Here is a 20,801-nt window from a genome sequence, read left to right as displayed (position 1 = left end):
CTTTTTCTCTTTTTTTGGATAAACACAAATCAAAATATCAAAACAGTCATGAAGTGGTACAATTGGCACCCCAAAGACTGCTATGGGATTCACCAGGGTTACACAACTGCAGTGTTAATACCTCTTTACTCCATGGTATATTTCCATTTTCTCTTCGCCCAGTATATGGTTGTACCAGAGTCCAGAAAGGAAGTAAGTGTGCCCAAGACATTTTTAAGCTCCAGTGACAGTTACTTTTTTGTATAACTCATACAATTGACAGTATTTGGTTCTCTGGTCAACAAAAAATAACTGGATAAGGACTGGAGGCAAGATGCAAAGAACGTATGCACGCTCCAGGAGCGTGCATTTATTTGCTTGTACAGCCAACAATACATACTGAGAGCATATGTTCTCAAAACAAGGGTCATAACTTATTAAAAAAAAAATCTAAAAATAGAGGAACATCTTCAAGCAAACTACTTGGCACATAAGTTACATTTTGAAAATGTTCAAGAAAAACTCAAAATTTGCAAAACATGGACATGCAATCTATTGTTACACTGTATACAAATTAGGTAACAAGGTTAACTAAAACAAAACAAACCAAATTTAAACTCTGCCCTGTGGGGTCTGGTTATGGGATGGGTGCTAGCAAAGCATCCTGGGAGTTGTAGTTTTTAAGTACTCTATCAAACATGTACAGTTGAATGTTTGTATAAGATTGGTTGAGAAGGTCATGTGTTGTGATGTGTCACCATTTGAAACTACTATATAAGCTCTTGTCTCTTCCAATAAAGCAAGGCATTTGTTACACACCACATTGGTGTCACTGCCTAGTCCCAAGGACCTTTTATTTATTATATTAATACAACTGCTACACTGCCCTATTGGTCAAGTGAAGACAAATGCAAAGTCATCAACCTGAAATAAAACTTAATTAGTACGAAAATACCTTAATCATAACAGGTTTTTTCACAGTATTACTTGCCCCAGCCAAGGCATACATTTCATGAACTCTGATGTACATGAGAATTAGAGAAGTGAAAGGGATTCAAAGCAACTCTGTCACAGGCAAACACCAGCCTGCCCTTTACCTTCTCACAATAATAAACCCTCTAGACAGTCTTGTTAAGAACAGCACCTCTGTTGTCAGAGCAGTGCAAAGGGCAGAGAACTAGAGGCAGGACTGGAAGAAGCACTTTTCTTCTAAACTTTAGGTAAAATATAATTTGTATGTGATTTAAAATTTTTAGAGACCTTCAGTACATTTCCTAAAGATAAAAGAGGAAAAGTTTCAACTATGGAAATAAACAAAAATCTCACCTTATTATGTTCGTACTTGTATGGGATTTTCAGGGTATCCATGGCTCTGATCATGGCCTGCATTGCTGTAAATATATTCTGGTACACCAGTTTTGTAAATCCCCTTTTGTCTTCATCAGAGTAACCTGATCCGTGAATGATTCTCATCTGTTTGATGAACGTGCTTTTGCCACTCTCTCCTGTGCCTGCAAGACAAAGAAGAATATACTTCAGTCACTGGACACAAACATGACTTCTGCACAAAGCAGACAGCTTGTTCAGTGCAGGGTAGAACTCTGTCAAGTGGTTATGGTGCTACCTACAAGGATCAGTTCAATATCAAAACAGCAGTAACACAGTAACAACTGAAGCAACAATGAATTGAAACTTTTATTTTGAAGACAAAATAGAAGTAGAAATAAAAAAGATAGCAATGAGTTAATAACTAAACTAATAACTAAAGCAAAATATACTCTCAAAAAAATCTAGAATACACCACTGTGTATTTAAAATTATAAGCATAAATTTCCATTCCTGAAGATATAGTTCTCAACTATAGGGAATTTCTATGAGATGTTCTATCACAAAAATTAAGAGTAAAAAAAAAAAAAAAAATAGCTTACTTGGCCAACTTTCATGACATTATCTTAAACAGCAATATACAACCAATACATAAATTTGTTAGAAAGACATAACAATTACAGTTGTGCAAACTTCAACCTCAGAAATATATAAAATCAGTTTTAAGTAAAATTTGGCTCATATTTGTTAATAGGGAGTCATTACTTTCTTTAAATTTCTTTGCATCTTTGTACTTTACACAAAGCACAAATAAATTAACATTCTGCATGTTTAACAATTTAAAGTTAAGATTTGCTTATTTGGAATTTCACACAAAATATATCACACAGCATTTTTCCTTTGGCCCAATTCACTCTCTCTGTGATTAGGAGAGTTTATCTAAGCAAACAAATCATATGAATAACTTATAAGGAGGAATTGAAATTTAAAGCAAACAGTTGCACAGAATGCTGTATGTTCACCTAGCTTCTTAACTCCCTAAGAAATGTAATGCATTTACCTGTGTGCAGTACTTCTTTACCTTTCAACCTAGATTTTATTTTGATCATTTTTATAAAACTTTCAGGCCTCATTTATGATCTAATATTTGGCTCCCAGGACAAAGAAAGCCTTATGTTTTACATGATATTTTAGGTGTCTCAGAGCAATGTATTTCACAAGCAGTGCAATGCAAGGGTAAAGCATGATTCTGTGATTGTAACTCTTAAGTACTTCAGGTAGTACACCACAAAATATAACCTTGAAGTCTCTAAAAGATTTTGTCTTTACTATGCATGACTGTTCATTCAACTCCTGCTATGGCCTGAGGTATGCTGGGAGCAGCACCATTAGGTCAAAGTCAAAGCATCAGGTAGGCAGGACAGGTGGCCAGGAAGAGCTAAAGGGACAATATTCAACCATTATCACCTGCAAATTGTTGTGTCCTTCAGCCATTATCTTTTGTCTGGCAGTCTCATCAGAATCTGCTAAATTATGGAAATGGTATAGACCAAATCTCCAAGTTGGAGGGTATAAAATATAAACTTATCCAAAAATCTTTTGAAGTGGCTCCAACAGCAGCTGGACTGCTGAGGCTTTCATATGATACAGGAGACGCCCTCACCATGATGGAAAAGAAAGGATGAGCATTCTCACTGTTGGTTAGGTAACTAATTCTTTCCTTTTGCTCATAGGTACACGATATTAAGAGTTATGGGTTTTAAGTTATGAAACCTTATGACTTCAATGGTGAATAAGTGAATTCACATAATAGAGTAGTCTGGTCAAAAGGGGATTGAGCCCGTTTGTTGTATTTCTTAATGAGACCATGATATAAAGTTTAAATCACAGAGTATGTTGTCCTGAAAATTTGAGATCCAAACAGACCGTGACACTGTGGATTTTTGTTTTGAAACCTTCAGCCCCATCTCCCCCATGTTTAAACCAAACTTTTAACACAAGTCTTCCTTACACACACATTCCCAGAAAATCAAGCACAATGTTATATACAGGCCTATTTTACTTTTTTTGTGGAAACACAAATGGTTGTTGCTGCAATGAAACTTCTCCAGAGTTGAAAGGTTAGACCAAACCTGCATCTACAATCAGCCTTCACTATGATCCCCAGACTACTGTGATCAAGAGCAAAGCACCAAATATACAGACCATCTCTTCAGGGCATTAACCGACCACCAGGATGTAATCTACCAGAAGGAAGAGAATGTTACTTTTTTTCAAGAGTTTATAAAATTACAGACTCAGGCAATGTAGAACTACTGCATGCTAAAAAAAATAAATGTTTCAGGCTACCCTCAGATTTCAGTTTTTCCCTTTTTCTGAAACCTACACAATGGAGTCATGTTCTTATATATATGAAGTGAAATAAAACACCATATTGCACATTGTCTTAATAATTCTGTAATATTTTCCATTTTTTCCTGAAAGATATGTCCCACATTTAGTACAAGAGTCTGTTCAATATGAACCCATAAAGCACAGAATAGTATATGGTACACATTTTGACAGGATTAAATCTTATTAAAAACTTTGTTTTAACTAATACATAAGAAAATCATTTGCATCAAAACCCTCTAAATCATTGGAATACAAAGTAACTTCCATTTTTGGTCAAAATATTGTTTCTTTAAGAGGAAATCCATATTACTCAAAAAAAATCAAAAAATACTGTCAGAGACAGAAACTGTTAATGATTTACGCATTCTAGGATACCAGGGGACTTTTGCAGGTTGGGAAGAGGCGACTGCTGGCCCATCAAAGCCCATCCCCCCGCCAATCCTGAAAGGTAGGAAAAACCCTTTTTTACCATGCCCCTCATAGGAACTCTGTGCAGGTCCAGGAGACCTTGGAGGCTCACAGCATGGCCCGTGACACTATCGATGGATATAATAACTCATAACTTCTTTGAGTGTGTGGGCTTCCCTCCCCCATCCCCAACGGATCAAGACCACCACTTCAACTGACAAACATGGAAGTTGAAACTACCAAGTTCCATCACTGGACCCTGTGGCCAGTGACTATATGCATTTTTCCACTCTCATTTTTTCTTTCCCTTAATCTCCCTTACCCTTATCCTGTCTTTCCATTCTCTCCCTTATGCATTTTCCCTAAAGGTTATCTTTATGCCATATTGCTATAGATGAGAGATATAGGTGATAACACCCAAAATGGCAACATACCTGTTTGCCTTTGAAACAAAATTGTTCTGAAATAAACCCTACATATATATGTTTTCAAACACCGATTATTTAGTGTCGTTTCACTCTAATCCACCCCAAGGGATTTATTAATAAGAACCTAGATTACCCACCCACCCAACCCCTTCCTGGGGCAGGTCGTAACAAATACAAACATAGCCACTGAGATGGTAAGAACATGTTTGTATCATCTACTCGGTTTTAAAAATAGGTAAAACTTGAAGCTTGTAATTCTTTAGTGGGAGTTTAGGTAGCAATTAAAATCATACACAATTGGAAAGAAAACATGCTGATAAAGCCATCTGCATTACATTAGAGAAAACAGTACTTCAGAATATTTACTCTTCGTGAGTCTATAAACAATTGCAATATATAGACAAACAAGAAAATAAACCCAAAGGAGTTGGTGATTCTTTGTGATTCTTTAATTGTGTGGCAGTGTACTAAGGCTTTGTCAGCCTAAGGCTGATAAACTGTATTTGGAGATGAAAAGGTATACTAAAATTTGCAAAAACTGCGATTCAATGGTGCTGAATTAAAACTATTTTTACTCCTATCTTCAACTTTTCTAGAAGTCTGTAAGGGAACAGAACTGGATCCAATGTCTTTTTTTATATAGTCACACAAAAGAAAGTACAATACTAGACATACATATATAAAAATGTAATTTTATACTGTTACTCATAAAAAACACAGAAAGTTTCATGGGTTTTTTTTAAACTATGAAATCAAATATTTCTGTAAAAAAATAAATCCTCTTTAGGTGAAAATAAAGCTACTTAGTAGTGGCAGAACACCAAATACATGCATGTCTAGGGATTGCTCAGATACTTCCCCCACAACTAGAATAACTCAGAATAAAACAAGCAGTGTTATTAGCTAAAACAAAACAAGGAAAAGTTGGAATTAATTAATCTCTAAAGTTAGCTAAGCAAAGCTGTCATAATTACAGCATTATTACTGGTGGAGAGTGGAGTTTAAGACTATTATTACAACACTGAAGTCAAACTACTTTTATATATTTTGGACCTTTTAAATTTCCATGATTGGCACTATGAAAAGATCAAAACATTGACTGATAGCACACTCATAGCAGAGCCAGGAAGGCAGTCAAGTTGCTTAAGTGCAGCAGTAACCTCTTATATACAAACATCATGCACAGTTTATTGCATTAATACTATTTTTCCTGGCACACATCCTTCAGAAATGAAACTACAAAATGATAAAACAGAATATGCTTTGAAGCATAGAATAACCTGAGTTGGAAGGGACCAATGAGGATCATAGAGTCCAACTCCTGACTCTACATAGTGCAACCTAAATGTTAACCTAACTGTCCAAACACAAGTACTCAAGGTGAGGCTGCACCAGTCCTGAGTATGGTGGGACCAATACTTCTTTCGATCAGTTAGCTATACTGTGCTTAATGCACCCCAGGACATAGTTGGCCCTTTTGGCCACCAGGGCACACTGTTGACTCATATTGAACCTACCATCAGCCAAAACCTCCAGACTCCTTTCTGCAGAGTTGCACTCCAGCCTCTTGACCCCCAGTCTATACTTGCACCCAAGATTACACTGTCCCAGGTACAGAATCCAGCATTTGTTGTTCTTGAATTTCACAAGGCTGGCAATTGCCCAGCACTCTAATCTATCAAGTTGTCTCTCTAAGACCTCTCTATCCTCGAGGGAATCAACAGCTCCTCCTAATTTGTCCTATCCTCCCCCTCCAATTGCACAGACTAACATTTTTCTCCACTGAATGAAATTTCAGTGATTATAAATGGAAAAGATGAGTCTGGATCTCTTGATGTTTTCTAGTATTATACATAATTATCATGTACGAAAACATATCTAGGAAAAAAAAGCCCCACAAATTTACCACAGAAATACAACTTTGTACATTTTTCTTTCAGAAACTGTAGAGAAAATATTTGGTGCTCAATTTTCTATTTGATATTTTAAATAAGCACTATCTGGAAAGTATACTTGATATATATTTGTATACATCAGAAATGCAAATTAAAACCTGGTATGTTATGCAATTTGTTAATTTTTAATATGTTGAAAACTGAAGTGCAAAAAGATAAAAGTACACTTTCCAAAGGGGGAGTTAATATTTCACATATTTTACATTTGTAGGGTCTTTTTTGACAGAGTAACATTAACTCTTGACCTCCCACTTGTATTAAGGGCCTTCAGCCACGAAATCAAAGGATACTACAGAGCACCTTGTTTCTTAAAATGTGTAAAAGTTTTAAAACCTAACTGTTTTATCATACCAAAGTCAGAATAAACATCTCTTTACTGAAAACAGAACTGATAGAAATAGTTATACTTTTGTTAAAGTTCAATATTTATGTCAAGCAGCAATTCTTATATTATTAAATCATCGCCTGGCTTCGCAAACGAAGATTTGAGAAGGACTCTACCCACGCTTGCTACAAGCACGCTGATGGTTAAAAAAGCCAATGCGAGATAGACAAGTCCGGTTGCAGAAGGAACAGCAGAAAGACTCCCTAGGTGATACCGACAAGAGGCGATTCTTTCTGCATTGTCTTTTCTCCTCGAGAGTGATCCTGCATGTGTTCTCAAAAGAAGTAGCAGCATTATAGATAGTGTGTATCCAGGCCTCCCGATTGGAGGTCAGGGTAGACCAATGGTGGTGATCAATATGGCCAAGGTTGAGGGATTGTTTCAGGGAGTCCTTGTATCTCCTCTTTGGGGCACCTGTCCCAGTTTAAATGAGACAAGGGTCTTTTGCTGGGGATGAGTTAGGAGAAAAGACCCAAACTTCTCTTTCTAGCAATTATAAATCCAAAATTAAGAGACTCCGATTGAAGGAAAAAAATTATGGAAAAGGGAAAATAACAGCCCTTTATTCAAAGGTATGTGTGTATTAACAGAAACATGGGAAAAAAAACCAAGTAAAACAACCAAGCAATACTCCTATACCCACCAATAATCCCCTTCAAGAACAAACCAATAAACCAGTAAAAGGAAGAGTAAACAGTTCAGTTTTTGTGCCCCTTGGTGCAATTCCAACCACAGTCAATAGGAGGTGCTGTTGGGTCACTGGAGATGCAGAACTTGTAGTGTCCTATAGTAGCCACCAGGTGGTGCTGTTGGATCACTGGAGGTGCAGAACTTGTAATGTCCAGTAAAAAATAACAACAAAACAACAACAAAAACACCCCTCGGTTCCCCTTCCCTTCCCACACTGGGACAGGTGGGGGGAGGGGGGAGAAGGGAAAGGAAGGAAAAAAAACCAGCAATCAAACAGAAAGTTGTCCCAATGGAAGAAAACACAATCTTCAGCTGGTTAGAGTTCCCTTTAAGCAGGACCTGCAACCAGCAACAGCTGAGCAGAGAGCAGTAGCAAACTCCCCTCTGACAGGAAAAAAAAAAACCAGGCAGTGTCTGCAGCTCGCAGCAGGTCCTGAGCCCACCGGGACACCAGCCTCTCCTCCCAACCTGCGTGCCAGCCACACCCCCAGCCCACCAAAATTTCTCCTCCCACGTTGGCCAAGAGACGAGAGAAAAAAGTAGACTTTAGATCCTTCATCTGCCTGTTTCCTAGGAGACTGATCTCTCGACCATGAGTGGACCGGCCGACTCTTTTGTTCACCTTATAGCTACCTGATGGCCTTATAGCTACCAGAGGGCACACACGACAGGGGGAAGGGAAAGAAAAATTCCTTGCTAAAATTGGAACTATGACAGCACCTCTCTTGAGGCAGCCAGTGGCAAGTTCCCCATAGAGCACAATCTTAGGGAGGCGGTAGTCCTGCATCCTGGAGATGTGCCCTGCCCAACGCAACTGTGTTCTCAGCAGCATGGTCTCAATGCTCGTGACTGCTGCCTTTTCAAGGACAGATGTATTGGTCACATCATCCATCCAGTGGATGTTTAGGATTGTACGGAGGCAGCGCTGATGGAAGCGTTCTAAGAGACGCAAGTGGTGGCAGTAAATGACCCATGATTCAGACCCATATAAAAGAGTAGACAGTACAATGGTTCTATAAACACTGATCTTAGTACTTTTCTTCAGGTGTTTGTTTTGCCACACTCTTTTATGGAGTTTACCGAAAGCTCTGTATGCCTTTGCTAACCTGTTGTCTATTTCTGCATCAATCTTACCATCCGAGGAGATGATGTTTCCCAGGTAATTGAATTGCTGGACTGATTTGAGCCATCACAGATAGATCTGCTGGCAACTGATACTTTGATTTAGAACCTTTTTATATGTTGTTTAGTCATGCAAAAGAAAGAACATTATCATATGGGTTTTGATGGTAAAAACATAAATGCAGATCAAGTTGGTTATTCTAACATGATAGATTAAACACATTTCTCCCATGCAGCTATTTGGGATCTCATTGTGCTATATAATATACTCAATATATCAACTTACTTTAGAAACCTAAAGCTATCATATATCAAATATTAGTATTCAGATGCTTGTCTTATAGTTTCCATTGTCCATAACTTCCATTTGCTCAGTCAGAACTATACATGAAAGAAGGATTCTTTTAAGGTTCAAACATACCACTTGTACTAAAATGATAAAGTAATTCTTACTTCAAACAAACCACAAACAAACACAAAAATACAAGTCCATGGTCTTGCAATCAAAGCCTTCCACCAACTTGAATTCTCATGGATAACATGAATTTTAAAATAATATACCTTACAATATTTATTACACATTGTGTATCCTTATTGGTTTTCAAAGAGAATACACCTTGAGAGTACCATAAACATAATACTATCTTAACAATGTAAGTTAAATATTGTCTTACAATTAATATTTTCTTCTCATATTTAACCCTTTTTCCTTGTACCAGTGTATAGAACTTCTTCACACTCCTTTTTCTTATTAAGAAGACTGAACAGTAACTATCTAGACCTACACCTACCTAGTTTCAAGGCTACTCTTAGATGTTTCTTAAAAGAGCATTAATCTCACTCCCATATACTCTCATCCTGGCTACTCTGTTGTCTGAGATTTGCCTCAGTATTGTTACATGTGATTACATAATTAAACTTTGAGGGGGGGGGAAGAAGAGGTGTATTAGTCATTTGATAAGGAACAAACAAAATCACTCTTCCAAAAAATAAAATAAAATAATAAAGAAAACACACAAACAGAGGAAACTTTACCTAGGAACCATATGGATAATACCAACCATAACCTCCAACAGAGGATAGAAAAAGAGGTAATTCGAGGGAGGTGGGAGGGTAAGGTTAAAGAGTATAAAACTTTCCGATTACCAGCCTTGGGAAAGCATTGTGAAATCCTTTCCCTCTTTCCCTTCACATTAACGCTCCAAGTGTGCAACTGTTGCTTTCTTGGCTATGCACAAAACATAGTTCTTCCTTACTAAAGCCACTGTTCAAATTGAAAGTTTCTCACAGGATATTAATAAATGTTGAGAAGCTATGTCCCCAAAAGACCTGTTCCTTAAAACTATTTCTTCATCCTTTCTCCCCAGTGAGTATGCATACACCAAACTAGATGAAAGTTCACAATAAGGAGCTCTGACATGGTAATGAGACAATGAAAACACTACTCACATTTTATTTTTGTCTCTCACATAATCAGAAGGACTCAAATGTTGAATTTGTCTTCCCCCTTGGTCCTGAATTTATAGGATCACTTATAGTTTATCTGTTTCTCAGAACACCCACCCACCCACATGTGTGTGCATACAGAGAAATCCATGCTGGCAACAGCATTATAAATCCACCCAGAGGGAAGCACAGTTCCAAATATTGTAACACATTTCTGGTGGCTTACAGTGGGTTGTCTTTAACTTGAGAGTGTTTTTTAATGTCTATTTCCCTTGGGGAGTTGCCAGCTATTTATTTTTTGCTGTCCTCTTGCACTTCTACATCTTCACAGCCATTGCAATAAGCCCCTCTCAAAGAAAACTAGCCCCTCTACAGACTGTCCACCAGCAAGGAGGGGGGGAGCCTGACCAGCTCACCTTCACCAGCACTCCCTATGGAAACTGGTCATGTTCCCATACAGATTAATCAGGGCCAGCTAGACCTCTAGTTGGACAGGAACAATACAACTTCTATATTCTCAGGAGAGACCCCAAGTCTAATTCCAATAATTTCAAATCTAGGAAGACAGGTCATTAGAAGAAGTCATTAAATAAATTCATGTTTTAATTATGTTCCTTGTATATTTTAATATCAATATACCTATGTGTATACTTTCATGTGTGTAGACGCACAGAGTGATGAAGACTTTATAGATACAAATATACCACTGGTACTCTGCAAGTTTAAGAAAACAGATCAAGGGTAATATTATCAAAGAACAAGTTTATAATTAAAATAATAATTAGATTCTACACACACAAAGAAACCTGTGCTTTTTGTTAAAGAAAAAAAATAAAAAGAGAAAGCAAATTGAATAGCTAAGTTCTCGGAGGACATCCTTATGCACTATACCATATAGGTATTTTGGTGCTAACTACCTGATTACTGAAATGCAATGTCATTTTCAGATGCAGTATTTCCTCATGAAAATAAATTAAAACAAAATTTAATCTTGGGGGAAGGGAAGGACAGAAACTTTTATTGGATCACTAAGAGCATGAGATTAGAAGGTATCAGGGATATAGGGGCAGATTTTATCAGTGAAAACATCTGGTCATCTTGCATTTGCATTCATAACAGCACAGTGTATTAACATATGATGTCATTTAAAGCACTGCTTTCCTATGGCTGAAAAGAACAGCATAATTGTGAGAGAAAGCTCCAACTACGAGGCATGGAAAGAACACCCTTGGAGACAGGATCACGACAGCAGCCCTCCATAATCAGACAAATTAGAAACACAGTTTAAGCTTAGGACTTGAGGTTTATATTGTACAGTTTCACTTTAAGCTGTGTTATTCCCCCCCACATGGCACCCACGTGGTTTGCCTGGACAGCGCTATGTTGTCCTGCCCACTGAGCCAGCCCCACCTCTGTCCTATTCCCATTGGTTGTCTCACCCGTCTTTCCCCAATCCCTGGGTTTTTATTGGGTTTTGATCCTCCCATTTCCCCCATTGACTGAGTACCCAAACCACTCCCTTCCCTCCGAGCCTTTACCCAATCACATCCCACTTCCTGAACTCTCTCGCAGAAGCCTTAAAAACCCTCTGTTGGCTCTGAATAAACGCTTTTCACCATCGGACCCTCAGTGTGTGTATCATGGTTCTTGCCACCCGGCACAGGGCCATCACCAACCAGCCCCGTCTCTGAGAGGTTGTTCGTGGGGAACTGGTCCCTAGGTAAACCCCTGTCACATAATATTCTATTTCTTCTTATTAACAGCACAACAGAGCATCACATTATGAGGACAGCATTCACCTGTAGTGCCCATTCAGTCACACTAGTTTGTATTCAGCTCCATTCTGTCCACCTGCTCAGCTGAGCTAATTCAGTAACTAAAACAGCTTCCAACCCTTTCAGACAAATCAAAACTAATGGTTCTAATACTCCCAACATTCTCTTCAAGAAAAGCTACTGCTTCTTTTTATAATTACCTAGCAGCTTGTTATATGCTTAATGTACATATTTATTTAGATTTGATTGTGTAACCTTGTATATATCAAATCAGCAACTCCTCCAAAAGTTTTTATAGTTTCTTTTGTAATGCTTTTATAGCATTTATAAACACACACATAAAATATCAACCAAAGATGGCTATATTAATAAATAACTGCTCCCAATTAAAAAGGCATTAAAAATCTATCTCAGTTTAAATGAGACACAAGTGTTTTGCTGAGTATGGGTCATGAGGAAGACCCAAACTACTCCCTCTAAGCAATTGTAAATCCAAAATTAAAAGGTTCCAATTGAGAAAAATGTGGAAAAAGGAAAAATAACAACCCTTTATTAAAAGATATATGTGTAATGGCAGAACAATGAAAGAACACAAAATAAAAAAACCTAACAATAATCCTATACCCAAAAATACTCCCCTTCAAAACAAACAAACAAAAAAGGTAAACAGTTCAGTTTTCACCCTTTGGTGCAATTATAACCCCAGGGGGTTCTGTAGGATCACTATGGGTTGCCAATTGGGGGGCCCCCCAGGTGGGCTGGAGAAGCTGAAAATGGAAGTCTTCCCTCCCCCTCACTAGAAAAAAAAAAAAAAAAAACGAGAAAGGAAGGAAAGGGAAAAAAAAAAAAGGTCCTTCCCAATGGGAACTCATTCTGTTGTGTGGTATGGCTTCCCCTCTCCTTTTAATGTGCACAAGAACTTCTACCAAAAAAAAAACGGAGGAGGAGAGGCCTCCCAAACAGTTTCTCGCCGATGAAAATCCAAGCAAAATTCCCAGTTGGTAGCCAGGCTGAGAGCAAAGCCACCTCCGAGCTCCTGACACCCAGACCTTGTCCCAGCTCAGGCAACAACTGAACTCCTCCCCCGTTTCCCAGGAGAGGAGGAAAAAAAGTAAAAAAGAACTCCTCACCCCTCCCCACAGACAAGATCTTGAGGACCATCAACTCGGAATGTGGTTCTATCAGCCACTTCTTTTGTGTTAGTCAATGGACCAAGGCACAACCAACTTGCCTATTCAACATCCCTTTCACACCATGGGCAGGGAGAAGGGAAAATTCCTGCTTAGTTTCTAAGAACAAACAAAACCATGACAAAATCATAAGATGATGTCAATCAGAACACAATGAAAATTATAGATAAGCAATGTTCTTTGTTGCCTTTCAGAAACAGTATCTACTAGTTGATACTTTTACAGTATGAGAAGTCTTACTAAATGCAAGAATTAGAAGCGGTGAGTTAAAACTACTGTTTTATTCAAACGACATCAGCTCTAGTGAATAAACTATACTACTGAGGTACAGCTTTATGTAGCTTAGAAAAAGCCAAGTTCTCCCAAGGTTTCTTCATAGTTCTGCTCTCTTAAAATGTTATGTGACTTTTTGTTTAATAGAAGTCCACAAGCTGATCACTGGCATAAGAGTAAATTATTATTATAAATCCTGCTTTACCTCTGCATCTGAGGAAAAATTATAAATTCATTTAAGTTACAGGTTAATTAAGGGTTTTGTTTATTCATGTTTTCAATATTTCTACTTTTCATTAGTTATACTTGCTTCTGGTTTTGCAGAACTTAAATATATTTCTAGTAATTTTTATTTGTTATTGAATAAGCTACTTAAGAATATGCTTAGGTAGGGAATCAGTCCCTATCCTGATATTCTGACAAATAATCATAATGAAATTTTAGCTCACACAAGGGAGGAGGACTTGTAGCTTGTCTTTTTTTTAACTTTTTTTTACTTTTCTCCAAAGTAAACTTTTACTTCCAGGAAATAAACAGTCATTTTACATGTCATTCCTTTTCACAACAGTCAAATGAAAAGTGTTTGAGTCTAAATTTTTTGCTTACATGTTCAGCTATTAAAATGTTATCCACACAAGTCAGCATTCTTCTTAAATTTTTTATATTATAATTTCAGTTCAACCAAAAAAAACATCCAGGCACACAAACAGTTGTCAACAACAACACAGAACAACTGCAACCTGGCTTATTTAAAATTAGACCACACCTATAAGTCCTTCTTCAGCACCTCTAAGAAGGCATGAACTCATGAAGGAAACATAACTGATCTTAAATTCTTTTAAGTCTCTAAATCAGATAAAATGGATTTAGAGGTTACAGTTTAAGTAGGATTGGAACATATGCAAATGTCTTGTGAAAAACAAATGCTGGGAAATGCAACAGAAGAATGTTTTCTTTGTTTCTCAGACCTGTCCTGGATACACAGACAGAAACTACAGATAATACCTTATAATTACTAAAAAAACAGCCTAGCCCTTTTAGACGTATAAAAAAGTAACAGCATAACAACACTGTTGCCCTAAAGGCCTTCAATCTTTTATTATAAAAGTCCCTTTGAAAACATTAATTTTTCAACACAAGGAAAAACATTAATTATAAACACTACTCCTTTGACTAAATTCATGATTTCTGATTATCAGACTCTCTCTATGACTATGGATATCATTTTGTAGAATTTACAATTTAGAGATCCCCATTCATCACCAAAGAATAAAGTGTTACCTTCATTGACTGTGCATTCCATTCAGACACAGTTCCTTCATACAAACCCAAAAGCTGTTCAATCTCCCACTGATGATCTTTGAACCATGTAAGTAAACAGATGAGAGCTTTAGACCACTTTCAATAATAATAATAAACCACTTACCAAATTTATTGATTTCAGCAGTACAGAAAATATACAGTCGCACTTCTTAAAAAAATAGTTACAGAACAGCTTGGAAATATAAATTAAGTGATAATGACCTCAGGAAAAGTTAATCATAGAAACCTTATTAAGGACTTTATTCTTGCATTCTTACTCTTTAAGTAGTCCCAACAGATTACTGCAAACTATGGTTTTATTAATGTGAATAGGGTACAAAGAGAATATATTGCAGGGGGGTTTAATAATTTCTGAGGCGTTTTTTAAAAATAAAGAATATAAAGCATTAGATGCTTTAGAAAAATTTCTGCACATCACTTAGTAACCCAAATAGGTAAATAGCTTTTTTTAATGGAAGGAAGAGTCCAAGAACTTAGTTACCATGATGTGAACAGCTACCACATATCAACTGCTCCACATTATTTTTTTTTCCATGTGTAACTTAGTTATGTACAAATAACAAACTTTATAAATTAATTTATTAGCCCTCTTTAATTTCACTAAATTCTACTGGACTGAATATTTAATAAGATTAAAGATGTTTAAATGCTGTCCTGAACAGTGACTTCATCTTTGTTATAGCTTACTAACAAATGAAGTCAAATCTATTTAGTGTTCATTCTAATTTTCTAGTAAGCATTATATTTTTTAAGCTAAACTGTCAAGTGAAAAGAGCAGAACACTTAATTTTTCCACTAATTCCCTATATTTAGTCTAATGCAACTCTACTGTTACAAGTTTATTATCCTGCTTTAATGCTTTTTAATTTATATTTGAGAAATAGTCCCTTGCAAGATATCACAAAATTATATGTACAGGTCTTGATCCTATTAATTTCCAATTCAGTGGTGAAAAATCTATTGACCTGAATGAGAACAGATTTGAGCCCGGTGTGGTTAAGCCAACTATATGTGACTGTGATGGTTTTGGTCTAGGCCTTCCTGGTGACCAGTTTATAACCAAGGAAGTGGCCAAGTACCCAGTATTCCATACGATTTTTACGTAAACCAGAGTATAAATAAGTTGGAGATTAGAGACCTCACTCTCTTCTCTTCCAGCGAGGGTCGGGAACTGTAGGTCCTTGCATTAGTCTCACTTATCTAAAGCTGAGGCCTGCAGCGACCGCTAGCCTGCCACGTGGGGGGTTTGGAGAGTGCTGGCTGTGTCTGCCAATCCTGCTTTTCTAAGGGAAGTGGTGAGATCTGTTTTGTTAGTTACTAGTATAGTTCTTGAGTTTGATCAAGTATACCTGTTTGGTGTCCCTTTTGTTCCCTTTCATCCCTTTTTTCCCCTTTCCCTATCCCTTCGGGGGATGGATCCCCTTTTACTGTGTATATAGCATCTTAACTGTATATAACTGTAATTTACGTAAATATATATATATTTTTATATAAGTAGTTTGACTTTGGGTTCTTTAATTTTTTATATTTTTTTTTCTTTGCCCTAAGAGGAGAAGGGAGGGGGGAAGGGGGCTGCTGTCGTGACTTTCGGGCATTTGACAGGGAGCCAGATCCAAACTATCACAGTGACTTATCTATCAGATTGGTTCCTGTGGTGGGTTGACCTTGGTTGGCCACCAAGTGTCCATGAAGCTGCTCTATCACTCCCCCTCTTCAACTGGACAGGGGGAGAAAATACAATACAAAAGCTCCTGTGTTGAAATAAGGACAGAGAGATCACATTCATCATGCAATCTTAACAAACTTTACTTACATCAACAAAAATAATTCCCTCAGCAAAGTCAAAATAACATCATCACAATACGGACAAAGATGGATAATTAACACACACTCCACCCCTCATTCTTTCACCACAATTACAAGAACAAAAGTTCCCACAGTTGTTCAGCTGTATAGCAATGTTCAGTTCCTGGTTGGCCCATTACCTCTCCTAATTACTGCTCTTATCTCTAATTCCCTGATAGCCCCACTTTAGGCACCACAAATGCCTGTGGTTGGATGGCCTTGGCTGGTCATCAGATGCCCACAAAGCCCCTCTATATCACTTCCCCCCATCGATAGAACAGGGGGAGAACATATGACAAAAAGCTCATGGGTCAAGATAAGGACAGGGAGATCACTTACCAGTTACTGTCATGGGCAAAACAGACTCGAATTGGGGAAATTAATTTAATTTATTGTCAATTAATTGTAACAGTAGGATAGTGAGCAATAAGAACAAAACTAAATACACTTTACTCCCACCTCTCCCTTTTTCCCAGGCTCAACTTCACTCCTGACTCTTCTACATACCCTCCCTGAGCAGCCCAGGGGAATGGGGAATGGCAGTTGCAGTCAGTTCATAACACTTCCTCTCTGCTGCTCCTTCCTCATACTGTTTCCCTGCTTCCCATGGGATACAGTCCTTCGTGAACTGTTTACTTGACATTATCATCTTTAAATTCAAGATATATTTATTAATTTTCTTTGAAGCTATAAAAGAAAAATTCTCTGAGATTCTCTTGGTGCATGATGTTGGAGAATTCTGGCAAGAAAGTTAATGATTAAGATTTTTATGTCCTGTGAATTCAGCTAGCTAATTTCTGAGGTCCAAATCCAATCTTGTCTCAGTTTTTCACCCACTTTGCTTTGTCTTCTTCATATCATTTAATAAGCAACTATTTTTCCTATTATTTAAAACTAATTCATGACCTAGAAGAATGTTCTTTTTGTGCAAAGTAGTATTCAATCACTAGAGCCAAGTTATAACTCTTTGTACATAAAATACAATTTGGAGATGTCAAACAAACATAACCCTTTTGAAACTTAGGCTGTGTTTAGCAGCTCTGAAAATCATAGAATCATAGATTTGTTTAGGTTGGAAAAGGCCTTTAAGTGAATCGAGTCAAACTGTAAATGAATGCTCGGCTTTCTTGTTCTGTTGGCATGGCAAAACTCCCACTGAAAATCACTGTCCAGAGTATCCTTCTGAACCTAAGTTAGGTTCAGGAGCACACTTTTAAAGTGAACCTCCTGATTGTCCCAGCTTATTATGCATATCCTATGGATTAGCATCAAATAATTCCCAAGTGAGGAACTGGATTCCTTTAGAATGAAATTAAGGAGGCAAATGGAAACTAAGTACATCCTGACAGGTGAACACCAACATCACACTTAATGCATTCTAGCCACAAATAAACATTTAGTCCCTGAGATCAGACTAGACATGGCCTGAAGGAAAAACAAACAAGCAAAAAACCCTGCAACAGGGATATCAGGATCTCAACATGTACTTTTTTTCCCCTACAGACCCACTCCCTCCTGTCCATATTACTTGCTAATGTAGACATAGCCTTTGTCTCCATTCTTCCACCTACAATCATCATCACCACTAGGCTTCGCGAATGAAGATTTGGGAAGGGCTCTGTTGCAGAATTAGAGGCTCTCTGGGTTGAAACAAGAATAGATCAGTTGGTGGGAATCTGAAAAGTCCCAAGAATAGGTGTTTTGAGAACTAGATAAGTGTTTTGAGAACATGACAAGGACTGGACATCTGCAGGAACGAGAAAAACAACACTTGCAGAAGGGAGTTTAAGCTGAACCTGCCAGGAGGCATGGGAATAGAAGTGTTGTAGTTAGATTTAGAAGGAGAAGAATTTAGAAAATAAGATATGTTAACTAGCCAATAATAATCGTGTGAACAATGTGTGTTTTAAATGTGTAACCAATAGCTATTAAAATAGTTAAATATGTTTTAAGTGTGTATCCAATGATGTGTGAAATAGTAAAATATATTATAATTATTAGACTGCATAAAAATCTGTGTGATGGCGAATAAAGTTTGAAGCTTCTGACATCATATTGGTGGGGACGAAGTTTCCTTTGGGGTTCTCGCACGTGTTACATCTGGTGCCCCGTGTGAGGAATTTCGTCTGGGAACGGAGTTCGGAATATACGGAGTCCAGTGATTGACAGCACATATCCGTATCGGAAGATTGTTGCTGTGGCGAAAAGGCGAGGTGTCTGCTGACTGGCTGTGGTACTGCGGGCCGCAGTTTCAGGAGCCCACAGAGGCGAAGCCCAAAGAGGCGGTGAGTTGAAGCAAGCGCTTGCAAAATATTCAGCAGACAACATGAGATATGCGGTATCCGCAGTTGAGCGAACAACGCTCAAATGTATGCTATATTTAGCAAAAAAGAAGGCAAAGATACCGGAGCTGAGGGCCCGGCAGTGCCTGGAGCTGCGGCGGCAGCTGGGGGCTAATAGCTCAGCCCTCACCCGGGCACTGCGGGAGGAAAACACAAAGGATAGAAAGGAGCAGAGCGAAGCGGCACCGCGAAATGGCAGAGCGAAGTATCAGCGGTGCGTGACAAGCACTGGTGGGGGGGGACGGCTCGGCTCTGCGGGCCGGGACCGGGATCGAGGTCGGCTGAGACCGCTCGGCTGAGATCGCGATTGAAAACCTTTTTACCCCCCCCTCACAAAGTGAGCTGGAGACAAGCCGAAGCAGGGAAGTGAGACAATCAGTCGCTATGACGACCATTCACTCTAAAAATCCATAAAATCCGTGAACAACATTCTTTGAACTTTTAACAATGTTAATGAAATTAAACAAGAAGCAAAAATATGTTTGCTTTGCAAGTTATAATTTCAGCCCAACAGTCACTCACAGATAGAAGACACGGAGTTAAACATTACTAACTCTAAGACTGAAAAACAAAAGCTTGTGTAAGAGTAGTATCTGAAACCTTTCAAACACATGAACTCCCTAAAACTTTTACTGCTACTGTGAAAGTTGAAACAACATCTCACTTACAGTACCTATCCAGATTTACTTTCTGAGGACGACAGAGCCAGTTACAGTCGCCTTAAGCAGACGGAACCAGGAACCCAACTAGCTCAGAGACTTTTAATCCTAAAGTCGTGGGTTCGAGCCCCACGTTAGACTCGCCAGAGCAACAGGAGGAGGAGATAGAACTCCCAGACTGAGTCTGTCGTTTTTTCCCCCTCTACAAAATTACCTGACTTCTCTCATTTGTTTCTGCTACGATAGCCACTTAAAACTGACTGAACTATTAATAGGAATGATTTATAAGCCTTTTGTTAACAGTAGAAACAACTGGAAGAGCCAGCACAAAACGGGACGGCTATGCAGAACCACACTGAGAGCAGAGCGAGGCCAGTGCAAAGTGAACAGAGCGAAGGCGGGGCCTGGCCGAGCGCTCGGAGCGGCAGTGCCGGGACGGGGATCGGGCTCTCCGGGAAGCGCGGGCCGTGCAGGGGGAGCAGCGGGAGCGGCTGGAGCAGCTCCGGGAGCAGGAAGAGCGTTTGGAACAGGCGCGGCTGAGCCTGGCCCAGCAGCGGCGGCAACTCCAGCGGCTCCGGCAGGAATTGTCACCTCCAGGGACCGGGACCGGGATCCTGCCGGGCACGGAGCGGCTGATCCCGGGGGATGCGGTCCCGGGGGAGCGACTCCACATCCCGCTGGCTCCCGCGGCTCCCGGCGCTCCGGGATTGCTCCCGGCATTCCTGCCTCCCGTGGAGATGATCCTGGGGGGCTCCAGGGACCCCCTGTGGGGCTCCAGGGACCCCCTGTGGGGCTGCAGGGACCCCCTGTGGGACTCGGCCGCGCTCCACGGGCACCTCCTGCTGCTGAAACACCAAGCACAGGCGGGGCCACTGTTACTGCAGCTCCGCGGCGAGTGCGGAGCCGAGGCTCTGCGGGCTCCGGGACAGAACGGGACACACTACTCCCTAACAGAATCGGGCCCCGCCACCCGCGGTGAAGAGTCCTAGAATTAACCCAAAACTACAAAGCTCGGCAATTGTAGTGTTGCCGGCACAACTTTCTCGACAATGTAACAAAGTTGCCGAAACTGCAGCTGCTAAACTAAACTTAAAAAAAAAAAAAAAAAAAAAAAAAAAGGATTTCCATGTCTGTGACTAATAGTATTATTCATTTAGGTTAAACTTTATATTCCTTGTATTGATTCCTCTTCAAAATAAGTACAGTTATTACTAAACATGACTATAGAGATGGCAAACTGAGAAGCACACAGCCAGTAATA

At 39.0% G+C, this 20,801-nt stretch overlaps 1 protein-coding gene across 1 annotated transcript in view; it reads right to left on the bottom strand.

The window, feature by feature from the left end:
• Positions 1-533: 533 nt before the first annotated feature.
• Positions 534-20,801, bottom strand: part of LOC126638128 (guanine nucleotide-binding protein G(q) subunit alpha-like) — a 59,826-nt gene continuing 39,558 nt past the window's right edge. Inside the window, exon 2 of the mRNA XM_050311773.1 lies at positions 534-1,490. Within this exon, the coding sequence (XP_050167730.1) occupies positions 1,189-1,490 (302 nt within the window). The 3' untranslated portion in view covers positions 534-1,188. The remainder of the gene's footprint in view (positions 1,491-20,801) is intronic.

The sequence above is a fragment of the Myiozetetes cayanensis genome, unplaced genomic scaffold, assembly GCF_022539395.1.
Source record: "Myiozetetes cayanensis isolate MyiCay16 unplaced genomic scaffold, myiCay2020 scf163, whole genome shotgun sequence".
Taxonomy (NCBI): domain Eukaryota; kingdom Metazoa; phylum Chordata; class Aves; order Passeriformes; family Tyrannidae; genus Myiozetetes; species Myiozetetes cayanensis.
The sequence above is the reverse complement of the archived record's forward strand: the minus strand, read 5'-3'. Positions and strand labels throughout refer to the sequence as shown.